General features: G+C 48.0%; 1 protein-coding gene across 1 annotated transcript; it reads right to left on the bottom strand.

Moving 5' to 3' along the window:
- Positions 1 to 15,542: 15,542 nt before the first annotated feature.
- TEX44 (testis expressed 44) lies at positions 15,543 to 17,027 on the bottom strand (the record flags this gene model as incomplete). Its single annotated transcript, XM_080933255.1, has 1 exon — positions 15,543 to 17,027. One exon carries the CDS (start codon positions 17,025 to 17,027, stop codon positions 15,543 to 15,545), a length of 1,485 nt encoding a protein of 494 aa, XP_080789381.1.
- Positions 17,028 to 17,265: the final 238 nt, after the last annotated feature.

Genomic DNA, 17,265 nt, shown 5'->3' with positions numbered 1-17,265 from the left:
CTTTTATTTTTGCAAAGTCCCTGTTTGCTGGGTTCTAACGATTCATCATCTTAGCCTCCTGAGATGGGACCTCAAATGGGCGCTATTATACCTTGCCTAAAATCCTTTTTTTTCCTTTCTAGAAAAGGTTTCTCTATGTATCTCTAGCCATCCTGGAACTCACTCTGTAGACCAGGCTGGCCTCATACTCAGAGATCTTTCTGCCTCTGCCTCCGGAGTGCTGGGGTTACCACTGCCCAGCTCGCCTAAAATTCTTAAGTTATGTTTGAACACAGAACCCTGGATTTTTCTTTTTGCACAAATTACGTAGTCCTGTTCTCCCGCTCTGTATACTGAGTCAGGGCTGATCTCTAAGAGACTGTCAGGGAGACCCTGGAAAGGGAAGGCCTAGGCCCTGGTAGGCCTCAAGTTGTGTAACCTGGGAGTAACAATGCCCTTGTTTGTGTGTGAAGCCAGGATCATGGTGTTGGCTCCACCTAGAGGGAAGGAGAGAACCCTAGTCTAACTGTCCCAGCCCGTCAGACTGTGGAGTCTGCCCTGGATAGCCAGCCCAAGGCTGCTCAGTGAAAGAAGTCAGCTCTCACAACCTCTTGGGTCTATGTCATACAGTAGCAACTGGCTGTTGACAAGAAGGCAAGATGACCGAGTTTACAGAGAGCCAGCAGGGATGCCTCGTGGAGCAGGGAGAACAGCCGACTGGAAGTCAGAGCTAGGCCTGTGAGGCTGAGGGTGTGGAGATAGATGGTGGTGGGTGGGGGTTGGGGGTGGTTGCTCCCTTAAGACAGATGGTGAGGGACCTGAATCAAAAGGCTGCCAGTGGTAGGAAGGAGCCTCGGAGAGACTTGGATTGCTCTGTAACCTAAACCAGAGACCGGTAGGCTTTGTCCAGCTTTAAGGCCCAAATTTGGGTCATTGCTTTATTTTTTTGGATACCTGTCTTCCTGCTCCTGACACCCTCTCCAGGCTTGAACCATAATCTTTCTCCTCTGATGCTATCTGCCTCAGTTTACCACGTATGTGGCACACTTGTAGTTTACCTGCAGTGGCCAGAACTGGGCTTATTTGGCACACGGTAAATCTCTTCTGTACCAGGGCCCATCGTTTTATTTTTGCAGCCCATCTGCTCAACAAGGCATCTCAGTCAGTGCCCAGTAGCCGAACACCAGAAACTAACAAGGGGTTCTGATTTTCGGGTAGCTCGGAAAGGGTAGAAAACCGCCTTCTGGGAACGTCAGGGCTTGGCACCTACTGAGTACCACCGATACTGGGTCCTGGCCAAGGTGGACGTGTGGCCTGAGCTGCCACAAACAGAAGCCTCTTTCTTCCCGGGTTTACGCAGGAGAGCGTTTATAAACAAGACAAAGCCAGGCGGCCCAGGGGCCTCCCGGGCAGTGGGAGAAAAGCAGGGTGCAGGGAGCCAAGGCGGGGCGCTCTACGGGGGCGCAGACCTCCCCGCCCAGGCCCGCAGCCTGAAAGGGCCTCTGTGTCGCGGCCGCCGCCCGCCCGCGTCCCAGAGAGCGCTTCCTCAGCTGCGCCAGACCCCGGAGGCTCCGCCGCCCCTCTAGGGACAGACACAAATAGTTCCCGGCGCAGCTGTCCGGCCTGTTGCCTGGGGAACTAAACTCAATGGACTGACGTCACCCGCCCGTCGCGTAGCAACTGGCTCGGACTCTCCTTCCCCGCCCCGGCGTTGAGGTCACGGTTGTCAAGGAGACGGCGGGGCGGGACCTGGGCGGGGCGGCTGGGCCTCTGGTGGCACAGCTCCAACCTGGGAGCCTCGGACCTTTGCTGTGTGTTGGGGGGTGGGGGGAGACGGTGCCCCCTGGCCTGCAGCAGCCCAAACAGCCTTGCCCTCGGTTGGCCCAGCCGGAGAAAGCTCTTTGAGGCCCGACGAGCCCGGCACGCAAATATTTTTCTCGCAGACAGAGCTTTTGTTGTCCTCATCCCATCTTACTGCCCAGTTTTCCGTTCCAGCCTTGTTTCCTCACCAGGCCCCAACCAGGGCTCCCCGTTTTACTAACGGGAGGCAGCACAGGTTGTTTTTCTTCTCCTTCCTCCCTGGTCACCCAAGAAATGTGGGCGATTGGCCACCAGCCTTTGGGAGAAGAGACACTGGGCCCTGCTCCCTGCCTTTTGTCGAGCTCTGTGTTCTCCACCCTTGAGCCTGACTTAAGCGTTTGTGCAAGTGACATCCACCTCCACAGCAGCCGGGCCAGGTGCTCCAGGATTAGGCAAGTGGAGGAATAGACTTTGAACTTATACTGCCCTTCTGGGTGTCTCTTCCACATCATGGTGGAACACAAAACCTTGAAACCAGAAGTCCAGGTATGATGAGACCCAGAACCTCTTGGCGCTAGCCTTCCAGTTACTCTCCCAGGCTGGGGCACTCCTGTTTCTAGTTAGTCTTGTACAAATTCAATTGAGTATATGTGTGGGGAGATGTTTTTCCTCACCTATAGCTGAAATTTGAAAAGTATTAATACAAGAGGTTGGTGGACAGACAACCTGTTTCCTTATTGGTTGATGTATAAAATTCAGTTGAAAGGAAAATATGCCTTTAGTTCATGGAGTTGGGCAGAGCACTGAATAAGATCCAATCGTCTTGTCGCTCTCCAAAGCACACTGTCAAAGCAAAGCTGTGAGGCACTTGGGAGCGTGTGTGGCATGGCTAGTGTGCTTTAAGGTCCACGCATGGGCTGTGCCTGGCCTTGGGCCAACATCTGGTCTCATATATGGCCCTGGCCCTGCTTGTGAGAAAGATGATTTTTGTCTGCTGAGGACCATTTCATGAGGAGGCACAAAGGGTAGGATGTCTTGGGGACATAGACACTGACACACACACACACACACACACACATTGTAGCTGCTTGCAGGAAAAGCGGAATATGACGGTATGGCAGGAAGGGAGAGAGAGATCAAACTCAATAGCAGGGTGGTGACATCAGGTGTCCCCATTGTCAGTTCTTTCCTTAGCTCAACACAACACGCCAATCCTGTTTTTCCCCAGAGTACATCATATGACACCAAAGTCACGTCTACTGAAGAGATTCCTGATAAATACACAGCACAGGAGAAGGAAGAAGATTGACTGTGGTTTTGTATTATTGTTTTGTGTGTTCTCTGAGACAAGATTTCCCAATAGCCCAGGTCGGTCTGGAATTCGCTACGGAGGCCAAGCTAGTCTTGAACTCTAGGGTCTCCTGCCTCAGCTGCCGAAGTCCCAGAATTCACAACTGCTAAATAGTGTTTCAGTCTGTTTTTCCATGGGAAATCTGTAGAGAATAGACATGTTTGGTTCACAGTTCTAGGAGTCCATACTTGTGGAGTCTGCTTGCTTCACCATGACGTGAAGGGCTAAGCTTGAGGACACGCTTACTAGCTCAGGTTACCTTTCTCTTCTTACAAAGCCAAACCAATACACAGCTGGAAGTGGTGTCCCACACCCTTGATTCCAACTCACAGGAGGCAGAGCCAGGCAGATCTCTGAGAGTTTGACGCCAGCCTGGTGTACATATAAGTTTCAGGTCATAATAAGTTCTTCATGGAGAAACCTTGTCACTAAACAGATAAATGGTAATAAGACCATCATTACATCTTGTTGAATCCCAGTTACGTCTCCAAAGTCTCGATTCCAAAAAGCATTATGTTTGGGGATTATCCGACAAATTGTAACTTTAGTGTGTTGCATTTTTGATGTTCTGGTTTTGTGCATACCCGTGTTTCTTAAATTTTAAATCGCTAGCCAGTAGGTGGTGGCCCACACCTTTAATCCCAGCACTGAGGAGGCAAGAGGTAGGCAGAGCTCTGAGTTCAAGGTCAAGGCCAGCCTGGTCGAGTTCCAGAACAACCAGGGTCACACAAAAACAGTAAATTAACTCTGTGCGTGTGTATGTGTGTATGTGTGTAGGCATGCATGCCCACTGTGGTACAGACCATGTTTGGCAGCAAGTGCCTTTAGCCACTGAACCCTCTCATCTGGCTTGTTTTTGAGGCAGGTTCTCTCTCTTGTGGCTGGGATTCAACCCTTGATCTTCCTACTTTTATATCCTGAATATTAAGATTACAGGTAGATGGCCGTATGCTTGTTTTTTTTTTTTTTTAGCATACTATTTTGAAAAATATACATATCTTTTGACTTTGAAAAATGCATTTTATATATTACTGGTGCACGCGTGTCTGTTTCCCTGCTGGCATTTGCTTGTCACATATGTGGAGATCAGAGGACATTTGAGCGTGTTCTCTTCCTGCCTTTTTAAGGCAGGGTCTCTTTTGTTGCTGTCAGACTGTGTGCTCCAGGTGAGCTGGCAATTGAGCTGCTGATTCTTCTGTGTCCATGTCCTATTTCCTCCATAGGAGAGCTAGTATGTGGCTATTTTATGTGGGGGCTGAAGATCCAGCTCAGATGTTCAACTGTATTTGGCAAACATCTTTATCCACAGAGCCAACTTGCAAGCTCCTGATTTGGTGTGTTTTGAGGCAGGGTGGCCTTAAACATGCTGTGTTAGAACCAAGGGGATCTGTGAGATTTTGATCCCTTTGTCTTCTCTTCCTGGGTGTGGGGATTCCCAGAGTGTGCTGTCAATTATTAATCACAGTATCTCAGGGAGATAAAAAGGTTTGCTTTAGTTAGGGTTCCTGTTTTCATGATGAGACACCATAACCAAAAGCAAGCTAAGGAAGAAAGGGTTTATTTGGCCTACACTTCCACATCATTAGTCTGTGATTGAAGAACTTCAGAGCCAGAACTCAAACAAAGCAGGAACCTAGAAGCAGGAGCATATAGAGGCTAGGGTGCTGCTTACTGGCTCGATTCCCATGGCCTGTTTCAGCCTGTTTTCTTATAGAGCTCTGGACCACCAGCCCAGGGGTGGCTCTACCCACAATGCACTGGGCCCTCCCCCATCAATCAGTAATTAAGGAAATGCTCTACAGGCCTGCCTATAGCCGGTTTTGTGGACATATTTTTTCATTTGAGCTTCCTTCTTCCCAGATGACTCTAGACTGTCTTGTCATAAAACTAGCCAGTGCAAGATCCATCTTACAATTGAAGAAAAATAAGTCAGAAGATATGAAAGATGTTCACTATTGCAGAACTCTATTTGGTTTTAGGCCTGGGTTCTAAGAATACTGTCTGTCCTGGCTCGTCCACTAAATCCCACACCTTGGCCTGGCTGGCCCCTGCTCTAAAGACTCTGGTCTAGAGCAGTCTATGTCTCTGAGCACTGAGAACTTTAGCTGTTTGGCTGCCATGACTCCTATTGGAGAGTCTATGACCCTCTGTCTCTAAAAATAAAATTGTGTGTGTGTGTGTACCACATGCATATCTGGTGCTTTAGAAGACCAGAAAAGGACTGAAGATAGAAAGTTTTTAAGCTATGATGTGAGTGCTAGAAATTGAACCCTGATCCTTGGGAAGAGAAGCCAGTACTCTTAACTGCTGAGCTGTCTCTCCAGGCTTCCCTGTGTCTTCTTATGCTTAGGTGCTTCCTAGAGTTAATTTTGTAGCCCATACCAGTTAACTGGGTGTCATAGGGTATCATTGCTGTGAAAAGACATCATGACCAAGGCAACTGCCCCTCCAAACCCCTGGAACTGAGGACTGAACCCAGGGCCCTGTGCTTGCTAGGCAAAGCACTCTACTGCTAAGCTAAATCCCCAACCCCCCAAGGCAGCTATTATAAAGAACATTTCATTGGGGCTGGCTTACAGGTTCAGTGGTTCAGTCCATTATCATCATGGTGGGAAGCAGGGCAGTATCCAGGCAGATATGGTACTTCAAAAAAAGGCTGAGAGCTCTGTATCTTGGCTGGAAGGCAGCCAGGAGATAACTGGCCTCCTCAGGTAGCTAGGAGGAAGCTCTTTCAAAGCCCACCCCACAGGATCCAATTGCAGCCAGGTTTCCACAGTTCATATCACACTCAACAGGGCTGGAGAGATGGCTCAGCAGTTAAGAGCATTGACTATTCTTTCAGAGGTCCTGAGTTCAATTCCCAGCAACCACATGATGGCTCACAACCATCTATAATGGGATCTGATGCCCTCTTCTGGTGTGTCTGAAGACAGCGACAGTGTACTCACATACATTAAATAAATAAATAAATAAATAAATAAATAAATAAATAAATAAATAAATAGATCTTTTAAAAAAAATCACACTCAACAACAAAGCCTAGGATAGCCCTTTAAGCTACTTAAAGCATTTCAACTGCTTTCCAAATCCAAAGTCCTGAATCCAAATTCTTCCAAACAAAAGCAGGGTCAGGCCTATCACAGCAATACCCCAGTCCCTGGTACCAACTTCTTAGGGTTTCATTGCTGTGAAGAGACTATGACCAAAGCAACTTTTAAAAAAAGATTTATTCATTTATTATACACAAGTACACTGTCAGGCGTGTGCTGTATGAACTGAGAGTTCTACATTTTGTCCTGAAGGCAAACAGAAGACTAGCTTTCTGGTGGCTGAGAGAAAGGTCTCAAAGCCCACTCCCAAAGTGACACACTTCTTCCAGCAAGGTCACATCCACTCCAACAAGGCCATACCTCCTTATAGTGCCACTCCCTGGGCCAAGCGTGGTCAAACTACCACTGTGGGCTATCTCAGGCAATATTCAACCCCTGCTTCTCTTTTAAGTGTCAAGGATTGGATCTGGACTCTGCTGGTGTGGAGCAGTTAGTTCTTCCATCTGTCCAGCAGAGAGCGCATTCTGCATTTCTTCAGAACTCAGGAAGCTCAAGTGGAGCAGGCCTGGGATTAAAGTCCTAAAATACCACCACCCAGCCCGTTTCTCTCCCTCCCTGTCCTTCCTCCTCTCCCTTCTTACCCCCTCCCTCCTCCTTCCCCTCCTCCTCCTCCTCTTTATATGTGTGTGCATATAGTAGAGGCCAGAGGTGAATGTCATGTGTCATTCCCCAGGACCTGTCCACTTGCTTTTTAAGAATATATAATTTAAACTTTGTGCTAATTAATAGTTTGCTGCTTATATATCCATGTAAAGGTGTCAGAAACCCTGAAACTAGAGTCATAGACTGTGTGAGTTGTTCTATGGGTGCTGGGAATTGAATCCAGATCCTTTGGAAAAGCAGCCAATTCTCTTGACCACTGAGTCATCTCTCCAGTCCCTACTTACTTTTTATTTATTTTCTTTTGACAAAGTTCCACTAAGTAACTCTGGCTGGAAATTCACTGTGTAGATCAGACTGACTTCAAACTCACAGAGCGATGCCTGTCTCTGCCTCCTGGGTGCTGGGATTAAAGACATGCGCCCCCACACCCTGCCCATTTTGGCTTTAAGACTGGCTCTGTCTTTGTTCTGGGGCTTGCCTAGAAGCCCTAGGGATCCTTCTGTCTCCACCCAATGCTGGAATTACAAGCATTCACAACCACACTCAGCTCTTTTACGTGGGAGTCAGAACTCAGGTCCTATTCTTTTCTTTACCTGGGCTGGATTTATTTTTATACATTTTAAATGTATTTATAATTTAGCATGTGTGTGCATGCATGTGTGTAAGGTAATTTTCGAGAGTTGGTTCTCTCCTACAAGCAATTCTAGACATTAAGCTGAGGTCACCAGCCTTATTTGCTGAGCCATTTTGCTAGCCCTTGGGCTGGCTTTGAACTTTTGAAGTTCTTCTGTTTCCACCCTCCAGACCTTGGAATTACAGAAATATACAAGTAGTCGACCATAGGGGCACACACCTTTAATCCCAGCACTTGGGAGGCAGAGACAGGTGGATATCTTTAAGTTCAAGGCCAGCCCAGTATAGCAAATTCTAGGCCAAGGCAAAGCAACATAGTGAGCCGCTGCTTCAAACCAAGAAACAACAAAAACCCGTAAAACAGCAAAACCAAGAAGAAATGTAGAGGCCTTGCACTGGAGAAGCCAAGAAAGAAACACAGCTTCCGTCTTCCTGGAATGCCAGGAATGACAGAGCTTCACAACCTGGTGATCCTTTGCTGTCTGCAAAGGCTCTGCAGGTATCTCCCAGAATTTATCTTTCTTATCCCAGACCCCTTCCCCTAAATCTCTATCCCATTTAGACCACAGGCCCATTCTTAGGAGTGATGTTGAAAGACCCCTGCAGAGGGGAGACCCTCAGTCTAGTCTCGGGATAACACGGCCCCCCAAGAACTCGTGAGAGACCGTCCTTGCTGCAATCACAAGAGTGTTGGGATTCTGTAAACCCCACCCCTCAATTACCTGGCAGTAGCCAGGTATGCTCCACCCCAGTGACCTGACACTATAAAAGGGGCTGCTTGCCCCCCCTCTTTTTTTTCTTGGTTTCTCTTGCCTCCTGGCTCTCTTGTTCTCCCAACCCTACCCCTCCTCTTCCCCTTCCCATCCCCCCCTCCACGTGCTCATGGCCGGCCTCTACTCCTCTATTTCCCTCTCTCTCTCTGTGCCTCTACCACCCTCTTAACTCTCTCATCTCCTGAATAAACTCTATTCTGTACTATACCATTGTGTGGCTGGTCCCTCAGGGGGAAGGGATTCCAACATGGACCCCCCCCCAGGCATCTCCCTTGCCCCCAGGCCTCACCGCACCTCCATGGCCATATGCCCCCCACTCTCTTCATCCTTCCCCTATCATTGGTGCCGAAATCCGGGACGTCATCTTTTCATAACATTGGTGCCCCATGACTTTTCCTTTCAGTGACTTTTCCTTTCATTGGTGCCCTGTCATCTTTTCCTTACAACAAGGTTTATTGAAATCCAGCGCTGGGGTCGAAACTTGTATTCCATGCAGGGGTAGAGAAGTTCAACTCCGAGTGGCTGGGAGATGGGGGTTTTAAAGGAAACAAACCACAACCCAGGGGGGAGGAGTAAATCACTGGAGAATACCAAAAATACCAGTGAAGAATCATAAGGGAAATACCTGGTTTCCTCAAGATTGTTTATGATGTGTTATTTAACTTTTATGTTTTTATGGTCAATCAGTTTCTGAAACACAGTCACCCTGACCTTAAGACCATAAATTCTTTATGGTCAGTCAGTTCCTGATACAGAGTCACTGAATCTGCTATCCTACATTTTTGGCTCTACTCTACCTGCTAGGGGTCTTCTACTTTACCTGTTAGGGGGTCAGGATTTATTCTGGTCTTTCAATATGACTTGTGCTTCACAATAGCCTAAGTGACAGCTGTGTTATCTTAGGGCCAGGCCAGTCCTGACCCCCACAGACATGATGCTTGCCTCAGTCAGACTCCCTAGACCCCAAATCCTGGGCACTATCTCTGAGTCAGCAGTACCCATTCTTGTGAAAGAAGCCAGATGTACTTTGGGGAAAAAAAGTCTCAGTGTAAACATCTCTTAAATTGCTGCGCACTGGGACAGGGGTAATTCTTATTTATATACTTCTTTTCCAAAAGTGTGCTGTGCTTAAACATACCCAAAGTAAGATGATCTGGGCTAGACTCTAGAACGCCTAGTCCAGCGACAGTTACCATGAAGTCAGGCTGAGGAGAGTCTCAGTCTTACCTCATTCTGATCCCTGATCGTTTCCTCCCCCCCACCCCCCGAGTGTGTGTTTGCTTGTGTGCATGTGTGTGCGCATTGTGCTCACACATGCCTCTGGCAAGTGTAGAGATCAGAGGAAAACTTTTGGGAGTGGATTTTTCACTTTCTACATTGTTGAGACAGTCTCTCAGGAACTTCTGTCCAGTTCTCCAGTCTTTGCTTTCCGTGCTGGGGCAGAGGTGCTGGTACTACAGGTGCATGCCCCTGCATCTGATTTAAAGAACTTTTTTGTTTAGATATTTGTTTTATCTGCATGAGAGTTTTGCCTGTTTGTTTTTATGTTCGTCAGCTGATGTTGCAATCCCTGAAACAGACGACTGTTTGCACCACGTGGGTGCTGGGAGCTGAACTCTGGATGAGTTCTGGATAGTTGTCTGTCAGGCTTGTGTAGCTAGGACTGTTACTTGCTGAGACATCACCATGGCAAGGGGTTTTGCTGTTTTGTTGTTGTTGTTGGTGGTGGTGGTGGTAGTGGGCTTTTGTTTTGTTTTGTTGTTTTTGAGATAGGGACTCTCTACATGGTCCTGGCTGTCCTGGAACTCACTAGGTAGACCAGGCTAACCTTGAACTCACAGAGATCCACCTGCCTTTGCCTTCTGAATGCTAGGATCAAGCATGTGTCCCTATGCCTCACCTAAGTTTTTTTTTTCTCCAAAGTCTCACCGACTGTCCCAGAACTCATAGAGATGTTTGCTTCTACCTCCTAAGCAGGGACATTAAACACAAGTGCCACTGCGGCAGGTCTGACATATACATACATATCATATACACATACACATACATACGTATACATGCATATCCACTTTAAAATCTTCTCTGTCTGCTTTCAGACTGGGGGCATATTCTCACTGTGTAGCCTGTGCTAGACTACAATTTACAATTTACCTGTTCTGTTAACCATACCTGGCTTAAGGTTTTCCCCTCATTTGAATTCCTGAGATTCACACACTAGGGCTAGCTAGGTTAAGAGTACTGGCTGCTTTTCTTGAGGTCCTGAGTTCAATTCCCAGCAACCCCATGGTGGCTCACAACCATCTGTAATGGAATCCCATGCCCTCTTCTGGCATGCTGGTGTACATGCAAAGAGAGCACTTATATATAAAATAAATCTTTAAAAAATTAATTTATTATATATATATATATAAGTACATTGTAGCTGTCTTTGGACACACCAGAAGAGGGCATGGGATTCCATTACAGATGGTTGTGAGTCACCATGTGGTTGCTTGGGAATTGGACTTAGGACCCGTGGAAGAGCAGTCAGTGCTCTTAACCACTGAGACATCTCTCCAGCCCCACCACCATGTTTTTAAGATGGGGTCACACTGTATGTAGCCTTAGCTGACCAAGACTTACTATGTAGACCAGGCTAGCTTTCACTTGCCTCTGCCTCCCTAGTACTGGGACTAAAGGTGTGGGTCACTGAATTTTGCCTATTGTTTTTGTTTTTATTTTTTATGTGTATAAGTGTTTTACTTGCATGTATGTGTATCACTCAAATGCCCAGTACATGCAAAAGTCAGAAGAGAGTGTAACTGGAGTTACAGATGGTTGTGAGCTGCCATGTAGGAGCTGGGAGGTGAACCCTGGTCCTCTGCAAGAACAGCTGGTGCTCTTAACTGAGGAGCCATCTCTACAGCCCCTGTTTTGTTTTGTGAGTCAGGGCTTCAAGTAGCCCAGGTTGGCCTCTAACTCACTATATAGCCAAGGATGACCTTGAACTTCTGATCCTCCTGCCTCTATCCCCTAAGTGATTGACAGAACACATTCAAAAGTCTATCCCAGAAAACGCTGTCTATTGTCACAGGTTACCCTTAACATTTGGTAGGGATTTATTTTTGTCCCACCTCGAGTCGCAGCTCCTGAGAGCACCCTGCAAACAACTGTTATCCTCCATACAATTTATTCATGTAGGTTCTCCTTCAGAGTGGTGTGGTTTGGGTACCTTTAAGTCATGTGCCAATGATGAGCAGGGTCACTTGCCCTGCTGCCTTGTGTCCTATGAGCTGCCCCCTCTCCTCCTCTTGCAGTAGGTGAGGGAGGGGGACTGCTCTATTTTAGCTTAGGCTTTGTCATTTCAAATTTGGCTGTAATGTCTTGGCTGGGGATTATGCATTTCTATGCTGGATGTCCACTCCATCCTCAAGTATGCAGTCAGAATTTTCTTCTAGATGTGCCAGTATCTGGATGCCTGGTATGTAGGACAGGACAGACTAAGCTGTCAGTAGGGGGTGCAGGGGGAGGGCTGGGACCCCCAAACCAATGGAGTGTGACTACCACAGTCTCTGAGGAAGTAGAGACTTGGCCTTGCAAATGCATGTGGCCAGCGCAAAACAGAACAGTGGGTTCCAGTCTCAGTCCCTGTCCTGAACATCAACTATGTCCTTGTTGAGTAGCTGTAGCTTCCAAGTGTCCTTTTAGACACTTTGACAGATGAAAAGGGTAATCTAGGGGAGAGATGGTTTAGCAGTTAAGAACACTGGCTGTGGGCTGGAGAGATGGCTCAGTGGTTAAGAACACTGACTGCTCATCCAGATGATGAGTTCAATTCCTAGCAACCACATGGTGGCTCACAACCATCTGTAATGGAATCTGATGCCCTCTTCTGGTGTGTCTGAAGAGAGCGACAGTGTTCTCATAAAATATATAAATAAATCTTTAATTTAAAAAAAAAACAAAAAACTGACTGTTCTTCCAAAGTACCCGGGGTTCAGTTTCCAGCACCCACATGGCAGCTCACAGCTGTCCGTAATTCCAGATCCATGGGCATCTGACATACATGCAGGCTAAATGCCAAATGTGCATAAAATAAAAATAAATTATTAAAGCAAACAAAAATAATAGAAAAAGGCAATCTAGCATGTGGCTTCGAGTGTCAAATGTGACCTACAGGGCCACAGGACCCAGATTACGTCCATACTAACGTTTCTGGGAGAAGACATGTCATGGAGACCTTTCCTAGACTTTATCAAACCTTTGAATTCCACTGCCTGACAGTGTTGCCATACATCTAGTTGGCTCAAACTACCAGGACTTGGACTGATTTTTTTTTTTTTTCCTAGCCTCTCAATCCAACTGGTCTGTGACATTCCTGTCTACCTTTGCTTTATCTCTTTTTACTGAGTTTCCAGAGTCTGGGCCATCTCTCTGTGGAGAAGCCCCACAGCAACACCCCCACCAAACCACTATCACCAGGCTTCTGCTGCAGGACCTTCGCTGTTTTAAGAGTGAAAGCCCAACTCAAATGACTGCTAATCCATAGCTGTCTACTTCCTTGTCATGACTGAGCGGTATGCATTCTCAGTATCCAACACCCCAGGGCCAGCCCCGTCATGAGTCACTGTGGTTGGTGGCTAGCTATCATATAGACTCAGTTGTGTGTCTTGGGAAATTTGTGACGCATGGCAACCCAGTGCAGGTGAGGGAACTGGAAAGTGCTGGAAAACACAAGTAGTCCACGGTAGAACCAGCATCCAAAGTAGTTGGACCATTGCTCTGCTGATGGTGGGTCCCTGATTCTGGGCCAACTGGGGGTCAGTCCAGAGGACAGAGGTTGCAATCTTGTGGCTACTAAGCCACCAGCAGAGTCTTCTTCAGGGCCTGGCCTATCAGAGCCAGTGAGAACACATTCTCTCATCTCTCCTTGTCTAGAATGAGCAAAGATTGCTGGCAAGGAGAAGGAACCCAGTGGTTGGAGAACACACATACATAGCCACGCCCATACCTGGCAATAATGCCCATGGCTAATTCCTTTATTCATGCTAACTTCAGTTTGATGTTGGGTCCCCTTCAGTCCAGGTCACCTGTGTTGTAAAACCATGGCCAACTTGGTGCTAGCTAAGGGTCATCTGGGAAGAGGGGACTTGAACTGAGAACACACTTCCATCAGTTAGGCTTGTAAGCAAATCTATGGGGGCATTTTCTTGATTAACGGCTGATGTAGCACCAGCCATTCCTGGGCACAGGTGGCTCTGGGTTATATAAGAAAGCAGTCTGAGTAAGTCATGGGGAATTAACTAGGAAACAGCATTCTTCCAAAGGTTCTGCTTCAGGTTCCTGCCTCCAGGTTCCTGCTTGGAGTTCCTGCCCTGGCTTCCCTTCCTGAAGGACTCTGAGCTGACTCAAGCTGGTTTTAGTCAAGGTGTTTTAGCAGGGCAGTAAAAACCTAAAGACTTCATCTTTGTAGCTTCAGTGAGTGGCAGAGCCTGGCTCACGAAGCTGTTTAAGCTAATGAAAAGGAGGGTGGGGGTGGGACAGTTTTTATTATCCCCTACTGTGCCTTCCACACTTTCCACCCACCTTCCTTCCCACCCCCAATCACCTGTCTCACTTCCCTCATCCTTCCTTTTCACCACTCTTGACTTGAGGAAACCACCTCTCACTCTTAAAGTTTGATTCAGTTCTTCTGGGAGCCCCACCCCTGCCCCTTCCACTGTCTGGAACCCTTGTTTTCATGACATAGGGATAATTCAGCTGTACCTTCAGCAGGCAGCAGCGTCCCAACAGAAAGGGGCATACACAGGTAGGTGCTGTGCTTCCTCTTGGGGTTTAGACTATTTCCTTTCAAGAGCCATCTGTAAGGTAGGAGTGGTACTTGTTCCTCTGGGGACCAGCGTGGAGCATCCTTCATGGACAAAGACCAGGTAAGCTGTCATGGGCAGTGGGCAGATTAACTGCTTGGACCCTGAAAACAATGAGGATCTTAGATTTTTTTTTCCCCTTCAGAGAAGCAAAAAAATCCTGACTTCTATGTAAACTCTAACAATGTGAGCGACTGGAAGTGGAGAGATGGCTCACTGGTTAGGGGCACTCTTGCAGAGGACCCAGATTCAATTCCCAGCACACATATGGTGACTCAAAACCCTTTGCAATTTCAGTTTGGGAGGTGGGAATTTGTTCTGGCCTCCATGGGCAACATGACTGTGCATATACATAAAGCCAAAATACTTGTATGCATAAAATAAACATCTTTTAAAAGGAAAAAAAATGCTTTAAAAATGTGCATCAAAAATCTCTAAAAGTCAAGCCAATCAGTGGGCAGGGTTCATCCCCAGGTCCCTATCTGGAGACACATAGGAAAGTTAAAATGGATGGGTAGATGGCCCCTGGCTGGGCTGAAGGTGTAAGGCTGTGCAGGTCTGGGCTAAGGCTTTACCCAAGATGTAGTGCCAGGTCTTGCTAGAGGGTGAGGCCTCCAGTGTACCTTCAATTCTTGCTCCCAAGATGCAAGCAAATGGCAGAGACTGGAGTTAAATATCATGGAGATAATGTGGACCATGGGTGGGCAGCCAGTTCTGATGAGTTTGAAGTCTAAAGGCCTAACTATATTCACAGTACCCTCCCAGCCCTTTAGTGTGAGAGATGGTTTGGTCACCCTCCCTGGAGCCCTGTCCCATGTCTTCTGGCATTGGGATGTTGGTGTTTGCATGTGGTGGTAGAGTTTCTTTCTCTACTCCAAGTTGTGGAAAGGAGGCCAGGAAGTGGGGCCCAGGGCAAGAGGAGACTTCAAAAGTCTGATTCTGGGCTGGAGAGATGATGGCTCAGTGGTTGAGAGCACTGACTGCTCTTCCAGAGGTCCTGAGTTCAATTTCCAGCAACTACAACCACATGGTGGCTCACAACCATCTGTAATGAGATCTGATGTCCTCTTCTGGTATGTCTGAAGACAGCTACAGTGTACTTATATGTAATAAATAACTGAATCTTTAAAAAAGTCTGATTCTAACCCTTAAGATTACACAGGACCTAAGTGTGTGTGTCCCTCCTATGAGGCCCGATATAGTATTCTCTACCCCCAAACCTCCTCCTGCTTCCCAGAACCTCAACAAGTAGCTTGGACTTGTGGCTGAGGAACAGGCAGGTACATGTCCTCAGTTTACCTGTGGGTCCGTTCAGTCCTTTTACCCTGTTGTCCCACTGCATGGATAAGGGCAGAGCTTAGAAAATAAACGCTTGTGGTTATTTACTGAAGGGCATGGGGCAGTTATCTAGCGCAGGGTTGGGGAAGGAGTAGCGGGGCTTGCTGGTCTAGTCACCATTGGGGCCAGTGCGGGCCCAGCGTGACGTGAAGTGATGGGTAAAGTAGCGAACAGCTGAATGGATTCCTTCCACAGTACGTGTCTCCACAGACTCCAGCAGGTGTGTGACAGAGCGCAGGGCTGAGCCAGTTCCAGCCATCACCCCGGAGGAGAAAGCTGACCTGGCACTGCGCAAGAGGCTGGCAACAGTGCGCAGGCGGGGACCCTCGTCTTGTAGCCTATCCGCCGGAGAGCTGCCGCCCACGGTCAGAATGCCCAAGGCCACACCCATGCGCGTGGCTGTGTCTGACCACACCAGGATGTCCGTGAGGGAGCTGATGGAGCCCTCTCCTCCACACAGTAGGCTGGTCATGGAGCGCATATAGTCATTCTCCACATTAGGCCTATACAGATTGGGGTCCAGAAGGTTCCTGCCCGGGGCCTCCTGGCTGGATTCTGGAGGAGGGGGTGGACTGCCTGCTGGGGGGTTTGGAAAAGGTGGGGTCTTCGAGGTCCTTGAGTCAGCAGCTAAATCCTCATTGGTTGGCCCTGGGGATTTAGATTTGCTCTCAGGGTTCAAGGCTTCAAAACCTTTAGTTTTTTGATCAGCAGACTTGGTGGTAGTCGTGGGTTCTGGGTCAGGACCACTGGTATCTGAAGGAGATGGGTCAGTAGTTCCCACAGAAGGCTGGACATCTTCGGGCAGGACAGATGGGGCGTCAGTATTTGGAGCTTTCTCTGGCTGCTCTTCTGGAACATTCGGCTTTCTTGATGTCTTTTCCTGGGTCTCGGAATCACTCGGGGAAACTGTCCGGCTCCGACTTGTTCGGTTGTTTTCAGCCAGCCTGTCCCACACTGGGTTCTGGAAACCCACAAACACTTGCAGGATACCTGGGTCTTGGGGCAGCAGAGATGTGATCTCTTCAGGATTCTCCTGGCTATGACTTGGAGTACCTGGGCTCTCGCCTTTGACCCCGGGAGTTGAAGTAGGTATGGAGATGGTTTGCTCTACATCTTGTCCTACGGAGGTGTCTGTCTGCATGGAAGCCTGGTCTTCATCCTGTCCCTCCAAGGTGGCATTCTGATTGGAGGCCTGTGTGGCAGTCTGTGCAGATGCCTGGTCTTCATCTTGCTTCATGATTGTGATAATCTGCACAGACACTTGGTCTACACTTCCCCCCATGATGATGGCAATCTGCTTGGAGGCCAGGTCTTCATTCTGTCTCATGAAGGTATCAGTCTGAATAATAAAAGTCTGCTCTTCATCTTGCTCTGTGGCGATGGTTTTTGCCACAGTGGCTTGATCTACATCCTGTTCAGCCACTGCTATGGCAGTGTCTTCTGGTGGGACATCATCAGGCAGGGAATCTGGTTCTTCCGACTCTCCAGGTAAATCTTCGGAGTTTTCATCAGCTTCGTTGCCCAAGGAGGCCTCGGGAAGATCATGTACAGAACTGCTGTTGGCTTCAGGGTCTTCCAAGGGCCCAGTGGTCATCTATGCCCCCTGCTACTTAGGGTGGTTGGGAAGGAGTGGCTTGCCTCCGCTAGGCTCAGTTGTCCAGGTGGTGAGGTCACAGGAGGTTGTGGGCAGCTGATGATGTCACAGGTACTTGTAGAGCAAGGGTCCTGAATGTCCTGAGTCTGCCAAGTGGCTGTTCTGGCAGCCTGAGTATAGGTAATGTTGCATAGCCAGAGCTGTAGTTACATAGGAGGTGAAGGATAACTGTCGTGGT

The sequence above is a fragment of the Micromys minutus genome, assembly GCF_963924665.1.
Source record: "Micromys minutus genome assembly, chromosome: 19".
NCBI lineage: Eukaryota > Metazoa > Chordata > Mammalia > Rodentia > Muridae > Micromys > Micromys minutus.
Note: the sequence above shows the minus strand (reverse complement) of the source record. Positions and strands in the feature narration are given on the sequence as shown.